Source organism: Cyprinodon tularosa, unplaced genomic scaffold (assembly GCF_016077235.1).
Source record: "Cyprinodon tularosa strain WSP-4 unplaced genomic scaffold, ASM1607723v1 ctg238, whole genome shotgun sequence".
NCBI lineage: Eukaryota > Metazoa > Chordata > Actinopteri > Cyprinodontiformes > Cyprinodontidae > Cyprinodon > Cyprinodon tularosa.
Genome location: NW_024038890.1, coordinates 27,417 through 42,876, shown reverse-complemented (window position 1 = coordinate 42,876; position 15,460 = coordinate 27,417). Strand labels below are relative to the sequence as shown.

Sequence of the window (15,460 nt, the reverse complement as noted above, 5' to 3'; positions counted from 1 at the left end):
AATAATATGCAGAATGATTGTTGATAAAAGTAGGTGGGTAATGACAATGGAAAAGATGTTCGCCCCAGAACTCAAACCTTAAAGAATTATTTCCACTATACCTTTTATCTAGAAAGCACGGATGTTTAGATATATGCCTTTATTTGTTAGCAAGGCTGTAGGAAAGTGTAGGTGGTCTTTATTTAGAAAATATGGATATTGTGTTGTTAATTTCCCTGTAGGAACAGCATAGGTTGACCCTGAGGTTCTGGCACCTATGCGCTTTCGGACACCCCTCAGTGTACATTGGTTATTGCCTGGCCACCCTTCTAAAAATGTTCTGGCTACGCCTCTGCATTGGGCTCGCGGCTTTAACGCGCTCCGCTCCGCTCCGCTGACTGGACTGTGACGCGCGCCTGGGTCGCGCGCTGCTGGTGGGCAGAGCGCCGTCACGAGCTGAAGGTGTAATGAAACGGAGAAAACTCACTCCCAGGAAAGCAGAGGGCTATTTATACCAGCTCGCATGGCAACATAACAGACACCCGCTGGATAAATAAATGATTGTCGCGAAAATGGCCCAAAACACGTCTCTTTATTTTCGGATTGTCGAGGGTAGGAACCTCCCGGCCAAAGACGTGTAAGTAATTTCTGAATGGCATGCGCTTCTGTGTTGCAGCCCCACCTGATAACAACCTGCGTCTGATATCTGCCTTTATTTTTAACTCTATTTTTGTTTCTCATTTGAATAATTCTAAATCCACGTGAGAAACCTGCAGGAACTGAGCCCAACATCATCATAAAAAAAGAAGGAAATAGGCTATATTTCAATAAATTAACATGTCTTTATTCTACCATATTTTATTCTCCAATTTTTAGGTCTGGGACGAGTGATCCTTACTGCATCGTTAAAGTTGACAATGAAGTTGTAGTCAGGTGAGTTATGTTTTTTTCAATCAGTATTTAAATCATTGAGGGTTACAAACAGCAGCAACCTAGTCCAGATGTTCAGTTTATTAGAGATAGGCTCTGATTATTATACAGTATTCTACACATCTGGAAGGTGTGCTCAAACGCCCACATCATGGCCCCCTCAACACCAAGAACCTGATACTGGTCTGGCATTTAAACACCCTCAGGTAACCATGGTGAACATGCATCAATTATTGCAGGGAGCACCTGTAAGAAAAGAGCTTTCTAGTGAGGTGAGGAGAATTATATCTGTTCATAGATGTCTCTGAGGTTGATTGCTCTCAAAATCTTAAAAGATGAATACATAAAAAAAAATGCAGAAATCTTAGAAAGAATAAAGGAAGTATGAGTTGAGTTGTTCCATCTGGAGTGTGTAAAACTGCTTAGTGTTTCACTGCAGGCACTCTCACTGTTTTACTCCTCACTTGCTGTGTTATTGTCAGTTGCCTTTTGAGTGTGATGTTCATGGATGATGATGAGTCTGATCGGTTGTGCTGAGAAATTATGAGTACACAAGGCTTTTAATGCACTCATCATGACAGAGTCAGGGGATGACATTTCTGTTAACCCTTTGTATTGTTTTGTGTTTATTTATTGGGGATTAACAATGATAATATATCAAAAACTACTATATTTGATCCCTTTGCATTAAATATAAATAAGATGTTTAAAACATTGAAGTTAATGAAATTGTTGTCAATAAACAATAGACGCAATCAGAGTAAAGTTAAATTCTAAAAACTGAAATCCTGACAATCAAACTAAAATAATTAAGTCTGAAATTTTGAGGCCATTAAAACACATGCTTTTTATTTTCTTTATCTGTGAAAGCATAACCCTCACCACTGGACAAATTACGTTACCCTAGATACGGCAGTAAATCCAAGGCCCAGTTATCCCCAAACACAGAGCTATATTGTAGAAATATATTTTACTCTATATTTTTTATCCTCATGTCACCTTATTTTGGGAAATGTCTCTATTATTTTAAGTTTAAGTATTTAATAGGGCATTATATTATTAATTTGTGCATTTTGCAATTTAATGGTATATTTAATATTCAAATGTGTTAGACAAATAAATAAAAAGATGTTACATCTATTTATTTCATAGTGCATTCATTTATTTAATGGGCCCTTTTACAAGATATATTTTTGCTCACCGTATATGTCAGAGATCACATTTCCTGTCAAGGCTCAGAACAGGGGACCAAGTATTCAAGACAGACAGTCAGATGATTCAAAAGCGTTTATTTAAAAAACACTGGATCTGCAATAACAGCGAGGGCTTCTAAGGCAGGAACCTCTCCAGGAGGAAAAGTCAGGTTAGTGACCACGTTAATCTGACAGAGGATGATTTTGAACGTGAGTCACTAACCTGGTTTTATAGTTCAGTCTGCGCCAAGATCATAATATTTCAATGATTGTGAAAACCATATTGTAACTCCCCCATTCGCAGAGGGGCTACTGACCACTACTGTGGGAACCCTGGTTTAAACTTACCGTATTGGAAAATTCAGCTGCAAAAGACAGTTTTGAACCCATACTGGGCAGCACTAAGACAATTATAGGTTGATTATTGTGGAATTAAACAGGTTTACATGAATTACACTGTTTGCAGAGTAGCAGATTGCTTTCATAGTGATAGATGACCTCTTGTATTAAAAAAATAAAATAAATAAATAAGCTGCATAGTTATGCTGTAGACTGCACGGTGATGTGATCGTTAGCACCATTACTGAGCAGAAAGAAGGTGCTGGGCTATAATCTGAAGCTGTGGTTTTTCTGCAAGGACGTTGCAGGTTTCCCTCCACATAATTCAGCTTTTTACCACAGTCCAAAACTATTTAGTGTCGCAAAAATCTGTCTCTCTGTATCACCTTCAGGTCTTTAAGGTTGTGGATGGCTGTTTGTCCTGTGTGTCTCTGTAATGGTGATAAACACCAGCCCCTTAAACCATCCCCCCTACCACCACACACTCAGGGGGCATATTTGACTGATAGAAGAAAAATAGATACTTCTTTTTATATACTCTACTTGGAAACCTGAAATTACCTTTTGGTCTAATTAAATATAGCCTTCGTTCATGCGTGTCTATCAAACTGCAGATATGCAGCAATGTGTCTTACAGAGACATTTGTCAGCCTCTAAAAAGCATCTGAAACTGCTTCTTTGAACATACTAGATCACCTCTTTATGCATGCCTCAGTGCGCTCTCAATCATGTTTGGGAGGTTATTTTGAAAGCTGTTTATATATCTGGGCTCCCACTCATACATTTTCATAATTAGTATAAAAAATGCACAGAAGATCACATAATATTGTTGATCTAGACTTAAAATATGATACATGTATATGTATTGCTGTCATAAATAACTATTGTAATTTTTATATATATATCTGTTCCACATTACCAGGTAACATTTAAAAATAAATATTCATAACTTGAGAAATGTTGTACGTTATATCAAATTATTCAAAATTGCATAGTATTATGTTGGGATTCTTACTACAGACCACCAAGCAGCATTGAAAGGACATTTTTCTTTCATTTGCCATCAGTATATAGCCTGGGTGCCATTCCCAACTTAGTCCCGCCCACAAGGTTTGAGGTCGGGAAGTTCGGTCTGGCTCTGCTCCATAGTAGCGCGAGTATTATCGCCCACTGTCAGGCGATCCAATCAAATTGTCAGGGCGGGCTTTATACTATGATGGACAGATGATCAACAGTAACATAATCAACCACGTGACCAATGCGCGCTTGGGTGACAACAACAATGGCTGCCGCCGGAGAGTTGAGGTGAGTAGATTCTGCTATTAGGTCTGTTCTAGAAGATATCGACAGCAATTTAATTTTAAAAGAGGAACAGAGAAACGCGATCAAGGCTCATCTTCTTATTCTAGGCGTGAAACTGCACGCTTTGATTTTTGTTGACAACAACTATGCGTTGCTTAACATACGTCACGCACTCCGTTGCTCTTATTGGTTGTATGTCTGTCCAATTGAGTGCAGAGGCATTTTTTTTCCTGGTTTGTTCAAAACACGCCCCATAATCACAGCTCTATGGAGCAGCATCAGACTCATATTCTGACTAGAATTGAGTAGGACTACGTCAGGCTAATCAGTATATGCCACACCTCCTCACCTCCACAACCCATTATTAAATCCAGTGTATTTATCTGCCTTCAGAAGGGAAACAATTTGACAAATTTATTAATTAATTTTTGGGGTGTACCAAAACATTTTCCTTTATCTGACACAATGCCAGGATTTGAATATTTACTTATATTAACATTTACGTGATAAAATATATACGCAAAAATCATTATTATTTTAAATTCCTATTTTGCACAGTGTAATATTAGGAAAGGCTTGTTTTTAGGTAGCATTGGTTAAACACAGAACCATAGTTGGCAACAATAGGTATAAGAACAACTGAGCCATTTATTAGTAACCAGTGGTTTACTTAGACATTTAGTTCATTAAGCTAAACGTCTAAGTATTCTTACACATAATATTATATACATATTACATACATATTACATATTACATATTATATATTTAAACTAAATTATAAATAAAAAAACTGGAACCTTGTGTTTGATGAGTTTTTGCAGTCAGCTGCTGTTGCTGTGACCACTTGAGCTCTATGTGAGGGAAAAGTGGATTAAATGTTGGATTGAAGTGATTCTATCAGTGTGCTTAAAGCAGGGATTTTAGACTGGTAATCATTTTTAGCTGTTTTCAAAAATATTTCTCATACCAACATGGCATCAGAATATCTCTAGTAATAAATAGACCTGTGTTTAATTTAGTCTCAGTACGGATGTAGTTGGTCTCAAAGGTTTATTAGGGAAAATTGACAAAAAAAATGTAATCAGCATTATTGAGACCAAGGAACACAGCAGAGAGATGACTCTCCATTGGCCTGGTAATTGGTTATTTTGTTCTTTTGATTTGTGATTTTGTCGCTTTGGGAATTCCATATTTAGTCCCTTTTTGGAAATTTTTTCATTTCATTTTCATGCATTTGAATTTGGTTCTTAGCTGCAATCTTCAGGTGCCGTTTTTAGTGTGCAGGCTTTAAAAAAATGTATTTTATAGAGAAAATCAATCTTTCATTGAGGTCTGTGTTCTGTTTGCTTTATGTTGTTCCTGTTTTTTTTTTTTTTTTTTTTTTTTTTACAACCCACTAGTTGTACAGTATTTAGTTTCATTATGTTTTGTTCTGTTTTCAGTTTGTAGACTTTCCCTGCATCTGTAACTTTTCTTCCCTAGATCCTTATATATTTATTGTGTTTATAATTCAGTGTCTCTCAGCCAGTAATTTTTTTGCTTCTCACACCTCCCACATGGTTCTTATTCTGCAAAGACTCCTGTCTATACTCTTAAGTGCTCTTTGTCAGATCATTCCATCCAGCTTTGTCAAGTTCCTGCTTGCGGCTGATTTTAACCTGTTATTTCATCTTTAACGGGATATTGTGTTTCTTGAAATTGTTACTTCAGTTCTCTCGTAAAGCCTTTTTTGTATTTTTCCTCTACATAATTTCTGCTGTTGGCTTCTCTTGGATCATTATTATGTCAGGGTTTGGCTAAAAAAACAATATTCTTAACTTTGAAAATCTCATGATAGAGCGTTGTTCAATCTATCATCTGATAAATGAAAAAATGGAGTGCAAATATACCAAGACATGACCTTTAACCTGAACTGAAAGGCTCAGTAAAGAGAACATTACTCAGAGAAGTAGCCAAGAGGTCGTGGGTAAGTCTGAAGAAACTGTAGAGATCTACAGCTTAAGCTGATGACAGCAAAACTAATTTTGAAGTGTGGCCTAAACAAAGAGCTTTTTCAAAGAAAGCTAGGAGAGATCTAGTGTGCTGTTTGCTACAAGCTATGTGGAGGACACTGAAAACATGTTTAAAAATTACTCTGGTCAGATGAGAATATTATTTAACTTCACATCCTAAATGGTCTGTATGGTGTATAAATAACACTGTACATTAACCTGAACATACTCACTCCCCAGTGAAACATGGTGGTGGCAGCATCATGCTGTCACTGCATGGATGCTTTTCTTCAATATATAAGGAAGTTGGTAAGAGTTGAGCTGCACAGAGAGCAATCTTGAAAGACAAGCTTATATAGGTTCAAGAAGACATAAGACTAAGATGGAGGTTCTCTTTTTTATGGAATGGAGGAAATCTAATATCCATATTCTTTTATCTAAACCGGGGGTCTGCAACCTTTAAAATCCAAACATCCATTTTGCCCCATGTCTGGCTGAGAAAAGGTCATTTAGAGCTGAAATCTGTTGCCGTTTCAAACAAGCAACAGGTTTTGTATTTTAAGCTAAAGAAAAACATAAAATATTTAATAAAGATGAAGCATACATTTTCTTCCATAGGATATTATTTGATGTAAAAAAAAAAATAACGAAAAAATAAAAGAATAATTTCTAAGCTAATGATAAAAAAGTGGATACAAAAAACATTTCTATTGTTCTTTAAATTCCATCAAATACACATTAAAAAAACTACTCAAAAGCTTCTAAAAGTGATATTTGTCACTATTAAGAGCCATTCTTGAAGCTACATAGACAATATATGATTTAATTATCAATTGTACAGTTTGATGGTATAAATTATTTAAAAATAATATGCTAAATAAATTATTATTACATCTACTTTTAGTTCCTCTAAGATTTAAACGACAAAGTCTTGATCTAAAACCAGCTGAGAAAATGTGCCTTGGAACTTGATGTCCTCAGATCCTCTCCATCAAATCCTCAAAATCTTAGTAATGATTATATAATTTTTTTAATAATTGGCAAATAAATTAAGCTCTAAATGTGAAAATTTGCAAATGATCCAAATGACTTGTAGCTGCAATCACAGCCCAAGAAAGCTAGGTTGCAGATTTCATTTTTGTAAAGCATAGAAGGCCATATGTTATTTTCCTTCTGCTTCAACAATACAATCAAATACATCCAAGATCGTGGTTTAAGGAATGTGAATATATTTGAACAGTACTTTAGAAGTTAGAGTTACAATATTCAGACATTAATGTAAAAGATTTCAGTGTTAATTTCTCAGCAGATGTTTTGAACCTCTCTTTGCAGGACGGCAACAGTGTGGAAGAATCTCAATCCTTTCTGGGGTGAAGAGTACACGTTGCACCTCCCAATGGGCTTTCATTCACTGTCGTTTCTTGTAATGGACGAAGACACTATTGGGTAACAGCTTTAGATATAGTTCATTCTTAAGTATCCTCATGTCAGGCAGGGTTTAATCATGAAATGCAAGTTTAGATAAACTTCTGAATGATTAAACATCAGGCAAAGGTTTTGTAGATCAAGCTTATGTTTTTGTAATCATTTCTTTTGGACTATTAGGGCTGGGATTTTTATTTACCTTACAGCTTTGATTAATTGTAATTTTATTTCATTATGTAATTTTTATTCCTGCTTTGCAGACACGATGATGTTATTGGAAAAATCACACTGAGCAAAGAAGCTATCGGATCTCAAGCTAAAGGTATGACTGATAACATAATAAGCCTCATCCTGGAATCAGTGTAGAACATGATTAGAGGTCAAAGGTTAAACATACATGGATTTCCCAAGATACTGAGGAGTCAAATGTCGGTTTTTAGTCTGGGAATGTTTATTGGTGTACCCTCCCACAGTTAATTTCATTTATTCATGTTGATTAATCACTCTAATATATGGCCTCTGCAGCCGTTGGGTTTTATTTATTTTTTTGCATCATAAACCAATAGACCAGCAATTGCATTCAAACCGCCTTATGCCGTAAAAGGCCTGGTTCCCTGTCAGAAAATCTTCCCTTTGAAGTCCCAGGGTTTACCCAGCGTCAACTCTTGCACCTTCTGTAACGTCTTGGCTAACCATATGGCATATAAACATGAAACCCTTTGATAGCGCAGTAGTTTCTCTGTAATGCTTTAGTTTATCATGTTATGTTTGCTGCATACAGAAACGGTGCTGTTGAGAGCCACCTGGCATGGCCTTCGTTCCAGTGAGTCATTGCTACATGGCGGCTGTGAGTCACTGACTCCCTCGCTGGATTTTTCTCACAGCCTGGCCTTGATTTCATTGGTTTTTCTCTTGTTTTTATGTTTCCGAATAATTGAAAATCAATCTCAACACAACCAACTAACCTGACAGGTGATAGGGTAGCTGCTAGAGCCGCTTCATAATTTTGTTTCCATCCATCACCCCACAAACATCAATCAGGCGAAGCATTATGACCACTGACAGGTGAAACCAATGTGAACAAAGATGTATCAGAAGCAAGGAAATGAGGAAGTTGGTAGAATTTGAGTCAGCATGATGGCCACTGTTGGTATATCACTATTTATTCATGCATCACCTGCTTTATACAAAATAAATGAAGAAAAGTAAAGACAAGGCATGCATAGACAGTTTGAATTTTTTTTTTATATTCTGCAGCAGTTGGTGTCTGTCTTAGTTGTTCTTTAAGGATCAATGATAAACCTACAGTGTCATGGTTTCCCTGATGCACGGTATGGAGCAAATTCCAAGATTTTCCGAAAAAGTTAAAAAACAATCCACAGGACTTTCTTTCCAACTTTGAAAACGCTATCATTGCAACCCCCACCTTTTTTTTTTCTTTTATAACCTAATTTATACAACATTCAGCAGTCTAATGGCAGCAGGGAAGAAACTATTCTGGAATCTGCTGGACCTGCATCGGATGCTTTGAAGTTTCTTCCCTGAAGGCAGCAGGGAGAACAGTCCATAGTGGGGGGTGAGGGGTCATTGATGATGTTAACGGCTCGGAATACGCAGTGATGGGATGAAATGTCTTTAATGGAGGGAAGAGGAGCCCCCATGATCCTCTCTGCTGTTCTCACCACTCTTCTCACCTTCTTCCAGTCTGAGGCGCTACAGCCTCCACACCACACAGTGAGACAGCTGGTCAGAAAGCTCTCTATGGTGCTTCTGTAGAAGGTGGTGAGGATGGGTGGGGGCAGGTGGGCTCTCCTCATCCTCCGCAGGAAGTAGATGAGCTTCTGTGCCCTTTTCAGTGAGGAGGTGTTTACAGTCCAGTCGAGGGTGTCAGTTCAACTTCAGTATAAAAATACCATTGTTTCAAAACTGGCTATACTTCCAGTAGACGGATAGATAGTTGGCATCAACAGTTGTTCAGAGATGTCCCCACAAGCCTTTTCAATTTTTGTAATCCAACAGGCTACAAACCTTAGACAGAAGCATTGTGTTTTTATCAGTCTGCCAATATTGGAGCTTTTAGGGCAAGACTGATATATTTCGATATTCCTTTTTTGCCTGATATCAGACTGATATCTGATATTGAAATCAGATTCAAACATCCCTAATTATATTTCTATTAAGGTTTTTTTCTGCACACTTTGAGGAAAAACATTCGAAAATGTTGATTAAAATGGCAGATGTTAAATAACTTCCTTAATAAAGTCTTTATACTAGCTTAAGGTGGATTTTTTTGTCTTGTTTTGCTCTTCCAAAAAATAGTTAAAGCTTGAAATGGGACATGGAAACAGAAGTCGCGAAGGTGTTCCTGAAATGCCTAATAAACTGTTTCCGCTGTCAGCATATTTCTTGATATTCTGTATGTCTCCTGACACCATGCAACATTGCTAGTGCTAGTTGAAATGACAAAACATTTAACAATGCACATTCCTGAAAACCTCTCTCAGTTTTTCCCAGATGTCCTAATAATGCTTGTTTTCAACCTGTGCTTCCAGTTTATTCCTCCCATGTGCAAACGCAACTTCTGAAGGGATTACGGTTTGCGTAGCTTAGTTTATTCACTTAAACAACAGTAGATTGGAAAGGCCCTATTTTTTTTCTTTTAAAAACATTTTAAAAGTTTGCTCAAAATTAGCATGACAGCTGTATAGAAACTTACCATTTGTTTGCAACAAACACGGTAGAATGACATTGATAATGTGGAGTCAAGCATGTGGCGATATTCACCAACATCATTACTTAAAGCAGCTCCAGTCTGGAATTTATAGTTCGCAGGTAGATAACAGACTGAAAGGAAAATAGAGATCTGATACCAAAAACATAGCTCATGGTGCTACAGTGGCAGAAAAAACACACAATTTTAAGATAAGGTACAAAAATGAATGCAAACAATGTCTAGACAAACAACAAGAACAAAGCAAGGTCTTAAAACACACTACTGGAATAATGAAACAATATATTTTATTTTACAGATGTAGTAAATGGAGCCTAGCTAAGATGTAAAGAAACAAGCAAAGCAGTAAAAGGGGACCTGGCTCTGCAACAGGAAGTGGGAAGTACTATACAGAAGAAAGTTGCTTCCTTTAAACCCCATGACGTGAAAATGAAGGCATGTCAGTTTGTGAAAATGTTTTTTCATTCTAACACTAGTTTTGTTTAGGCCAGAAGGCATTTGTTTGTTTTCACAGTGAAACACAGACTAGTGCTCTGTCGGGGAAGTTCTTTTATCTCTTGGTCTGGCTGATGTCCCAGATATGGCTCTCTGAGGAAACATGTAAAACAAGTTCTGGAACAAGATTTTGTGCCAGAATGAAACATTGTTTTTATGAAACTTGCATTTAAAATGAAAACAAATGAAAAGCAGAAGAAAATAAAATAAAAAATATATATATATGTATGTATGTATGTGTGTGTGTGTGTGTGTGTGTGTGTGTGTGTGTGTGTGTGTGTATGAGATGCTACAGGATCATAGTTCTATTATCAGACCTGTCAACAGCTCAACAAAACAGAAAGCAATGTAATGTAACCTCCACCAGTGACTTTATTTCCTCATATCTAAAATACTTGATCTGCTTTGGACAATACCTAAATAGTGATAAGTTCAGCATCAAAAGTTAAGGTACTTTTTTGTAATTTGGAATACAAGTCTAAGGATTGCATTGAATGTTAGTTTGCAATATTTCGGATGAAGCTGCTGTTGTGAGCATTTAGTGAGGATAATTTCAGCTGTTTAGAGCTTAACCTCCTAAGCTGTTACTCCTTCCTGAGCTGTTTTGCAGACTGGGATTGGAGGGGAAGCTGATAAAATCAGCATTTCCAGGTTTTATAATACATTAACGTAAATCATACTTAAACTTTTTTTTGTTTTAATGTTTTAAATCTTTTCTTTTTTTTTACTTTGTGCAACAATTTTTGTATGTTAAGCCTATTATAAATATTATACTTTATTATTAGTTTTGTTTGTAATGATCATAATTAGCTCCAACTCCTTGGCTTCAAACAACAGTTTTCTTTTTTAGCAACACTGCTCCTCCAAACTGCCAGTAGAACGCGCAATTTCCTCATTCAACCGGGTCAATCCGGTTGTGCATGTTTTAACCACTATAGATCACCTACAACACACCTGCTGATTGTACATGCCATGTTTGCTATTTGCAAGCTATTCTGTTTACAAAATCTTAATTTGGAATTGTTAAAGGTATACATACACCATATGGGGCAGGATATGATTCCCCATGAGACACATTCCCCACTGTAAAACATAGTGAGAGCAGTGTGATCCTGTGGTAATACTTCTGTACAACAATTACAGTGAAGTTTTAGCTGTTTTGTTAAAGAGGGGCAACAGTTATGTCTCTAGATCTTCAAGGCTTGAAAGGAAGAAATTGCTTAAGACTAATGATATAATATTAACGAGCAAACATTTTCTTTCCTTTGTTCAAATTTAGACCTAATTGTACATTACTCTGTGTTGCTCTGGCATATCAATTTCCTGTGTAGCTGTAACATATTTAAAAAGTATTCATACTTTTGCAAAAGACTTTATGGATATTTTTTTACATCCGTCTGCTGCCTTGCTGCAGATTTCTGTAAAAATCAGCATCTGTCTGTTTGCTCTTTTCAGGGCTCGATAGTTGGATGAACCTGACGAGGGTTGATCCCGATGAGGAAGTTCAAGGAGAGATCCACCTGAGTCTAGAGCTCCTCAGGGACACTAAGAAGAGCAGCTTACGGTGCCAGGTCATCGAAGCCAGGTAAAATAAAAACTATTAATTGTGAGGATGCTAATGTCAGCAGAAGGATCTCAATTGACAAAATGTAACTTTATGCAATAATTTGTAAAAGAAAAGCCATATAATCTTCACCATAGTTGGTTTCTGGGGCAAAGTGTCTTGCTAAAGCACCACTCATCTTGTGATAAAACCTTCTCACCATCACACTCACTTCATTCTGAATCACTCTGCCACCATCACCCCACTCACTGCCCCATCTGCGTCCCAATCTCTCAGACGCTAATAAATCTGTCAATCAGGATTTGACACTGGTTTTCCACCAAGCTCAGATACAGTAGCTCTTAGTGTAGTCTGAAAAAACAACTTACCACTAAATGAACCAAGATGATTAGAATAAAAAAGGATAATTGGTTTAGATTGAGAGTTTTCTTCACTAGTGCTGTTCTGGTATGCTGATATCCACAGAGACTTGGCTCCAAGAGACATTTCTGGAACATCGGATCCTTTTGGAAGAGTTATATTCAACAACCACAGTGCAGAGACCTCGGTGAGCTCATCATCTGCCATGAACATGAAACATGAAATTCACTAAACCAAAAGGTTTTATATCGGGTTAATAATCCATTAGAAATTTTATTTTTACATGGTAAAGGATCACATGACACACTTTTATACATGATTAAAGTTATAGATAAAGGATCAACAGCAGACCCCTTTGAACAAGTAGTTGCCTTATTACAGTTGTCACCAGTTTTTCACAATAATAAGATGGATAATCAATCACATTTAAATGTTTAACAGAGAAATTCTCACATCTATGGAAGCAAATGCGTCCTAGTTTTTTTCTTATCAAAATTGATTGATATTTTTTTTTTATATTCAGTTAAAGCTTGATTTTTGACTTTTCAATAATATTGAAAATAAACCTGTCAAACTACATTTTCTTTTCCAAACTTGCTCAATTAGTAAATTTTTTAAATGTTAAATTAAATAAAGTTTAACATTGTAGTTTTGAGAGAGATCTCAGCTGCATCTTTTGACTCATGAATAAAATTACTATTAGATCTCCAAGACTGTTTTTTCTTTTACTTTAGTAAAAGCTTCTGAAATCAATTTTGCAATGTCAGATTTCTACATTAAAAGCATTCACAAAAATACTTTAATTTAAAAGTCAGAACTGGATTTTTTGACATAACATTAAGGACCTGAGGTTGCTCATTTTGTTGCTATATAGATATAGTGGAGGATGTTCTTTTTCTGGGTGAATCATCAAAATAAGTGGTCCTCCTAATTGTCAATCATTCTGGTGATATGTTTACGTCAGGCCGTCCTACGTGCTCATACCCATTTTCACTAAGTCTGGAGAGTCTGACATGGTGGAAAATGTTAAATGTGTTGGGGGGGAAAGTAAGCTTTTATGAGTGATGTAAACAGCAACTATTAAACAGAGTGTGCACGAGGAGAAATGGGTACAGGGTTGTGAATGTGCATTTAATTTAAGTTATAAATAAAATTACGTTTAACGTTTTATTTTCAAATTATTTACTTAAGTTAATTTGAACATTTATAATCCAGAATTAAGAAGACTGGGCAAAAATGGTGTCTAAAAGCATGAAAAACAACAACTGCAGATCATGATGATTCTTTCAACATTTAAGAAATTGTTATGAACTGAAAAGACAGAAGCAGAACTTTGGTTAATATCTTGTCCCTTACAAAAAAAAAAATAGGATTTAAAAAATACCCCCATCATATTCAAGATGAAACATGTTGGTGGTAGTGTGATGGTCAAGGGGCTGCTTTGCTGCTTCAGGACTTTGCTGTAAGAAAATGGAACAAAAAAATCTGCTCTCTGTCAGAAAAATTAAAATTAAAATATCTACTGATACAAACAGTTTGTTGAAATTTGTCATTTCAATTTTGTAGATTTTCTCCTATCAACCTCCACGCTGGGATTTCTTACAGTTTTTCCAAATCCTGGTTATAGATTATCAAGAAGACCCGTTTCCCTCACTGGGGAGAAACCTTGGAGCTGGAGCTGGATGCAGAGGAGCTGAGTGAGGAGGGGACTGTGACTGTGGAGGTCTGGGACTGGGACATGGTGGGAAAAAATGACTTTCTGGGAAAGGTTAGGATATGTTGATTTTTAAAAAAAATCCACTATGTCACTAAATCCATTACGGCTGAACCTTATTACATTTTTAGGTATTACAACCACAAATCTCAGTGTGTTGTAATATATTTTTTTGGATTAGACCAAGAAAAAAGAATGCATACTTGTATAATGGAAGAAAATGAATATATCACACATATAGTTTTATTCTTTTACCCTACACTTCATGCTGTTTTATTTGTGGTGCATGCTTACCATTGTTTCCTGGCAACATGTTTATTAAAGTTTGGTGTTATATCTTGAGCAATGGGAGCTCAATGAGTCAAGACAGCCTCTGTGCATCGTCTGACTCATCTTCATCACTCAAAATAGGTTTTTCTTCAGGTCTGTATCACCAAAGCTCTGGAGGACTCTAGGAGCAAAATTAAACTATGTTACCTTGTAAGGCTGACTCTGTGCTACATGATTTAACCAAAAGCACCATGAATTTGTTTGCTGCATTCAACTTCTGCAAACATCAACACTACCGTCTGCTACGTTGGATAATAGGATATGTTTTGTCATTTATGTGAGGGCTGTGTAGTTTACTGGTTCACCCAGCCAGAGTGGTAACAGAAATATTAAATTATTTTGCCCGCTGCTTGGGTTTTGCAGGCTTTCAGGTGTCTGTTTCACAAAACAGGTTTATTGAAAACTCAGTTTTTTAAACCTGAAATCAGGTAAACTCTGAGTTTTCAGTTTTTCCAAGGGAGTTTCTTCAACCTGTTTCTGTTACCATAGTAACATTCTCCCCCAAGATAACAGTTTCTTTCAGTAAACTCAGAGTACCGGTCATAACTTGTATTATTTTATTTAGGAAGAAATGTATTTCAGATATCATACATTAGTAGCCATTCAAAATTTCCCCACTCTCCTTGATGGACCCTTGGCTGGTCCCCTACAATTCATTTTTAAACATCAATCTTTGTAATAAAATATTCTTTCAGTCATGATTTGTGGATATTAAGATCTAAAGAGAAGCGTCATCTCCTGGTCAGACCCTGTAATTCAATGAAAGGGTCCAGTCAGAGTGAAAAAAAATGCACGGCAAGGAGAAGACCAGTGGCTAGAAGTTGGAGGGGATTTTGCTGGGAGTCGCAGGGAAGTGGGCTGCCATTCTGGTAGCATTTGACTGGGAAGGGCCATTTAAATAATAAATTATTCCATAAACAGTCAAGCTGATAAATGTCAAAATGGCCACTTAAAATATGTAAACATTTCTACATATATAAAACTTAATTCTTACTAATAGAATGTTGTCTTTTACTTTCTGAAATTCAGTTTTTCCGGGAAAAATCTAGTTTAGAAAATCTTTTATCACAGTTCTGACAAGCAGTGAGTACACTTACCAAAAATGGT

At 36.4% G+C, this 15,460-nt stretch overlaps 1 protein-coding gene across 4 annotated transcripts in view; it reads left to right on the top strand.

The window, feature by feature from the left end:
* The first annotated feature begins 375 nt into the window (after window positions 1–375).
* The window catches only part of LOC119784956 (rasGAP-activating-like protein 1), a 33,387-nt gene continuing 18,302 nt past the window's right edge, over window positions 376–15,460 (top strand). For 2 of the 4 annotated variants that reach the window (XM_038287279.1, XM_038287278.1), the window contains exons 1-7: window positions 376–616; window positions 856–912; window positions 7,067–7,180; window positions 7,420–7,481; window positions 11,841–11,970; window positions 12,415–12,496; window positions 13,937–14,077. In XM_038287279.1, the coding sequence (XP_038143207.1) occupies window positions 537–616; window positions 856–912; window positions 7,067–7,180; window positions 7,420–7,481; window positions 11,841–11,970; window positions 12,415–12,496; window positions 13,937–14,077 (666 nt within the window). In that variant the 5' untranslated portion in view covers window positions 376–536. The remainder of the gene's footprint in view (window positions 617–855; window positions 913–7,066; window positions 7,181–7,419; window positions 7,482–11,840; window positions 11,971–12,414; window positions 12,497–13,936; window positions 14,078–15,460) is intronic. The other 2 variants (XM_038287282.1, XM_038287281.1) reach the window with 1 other exon arrangement.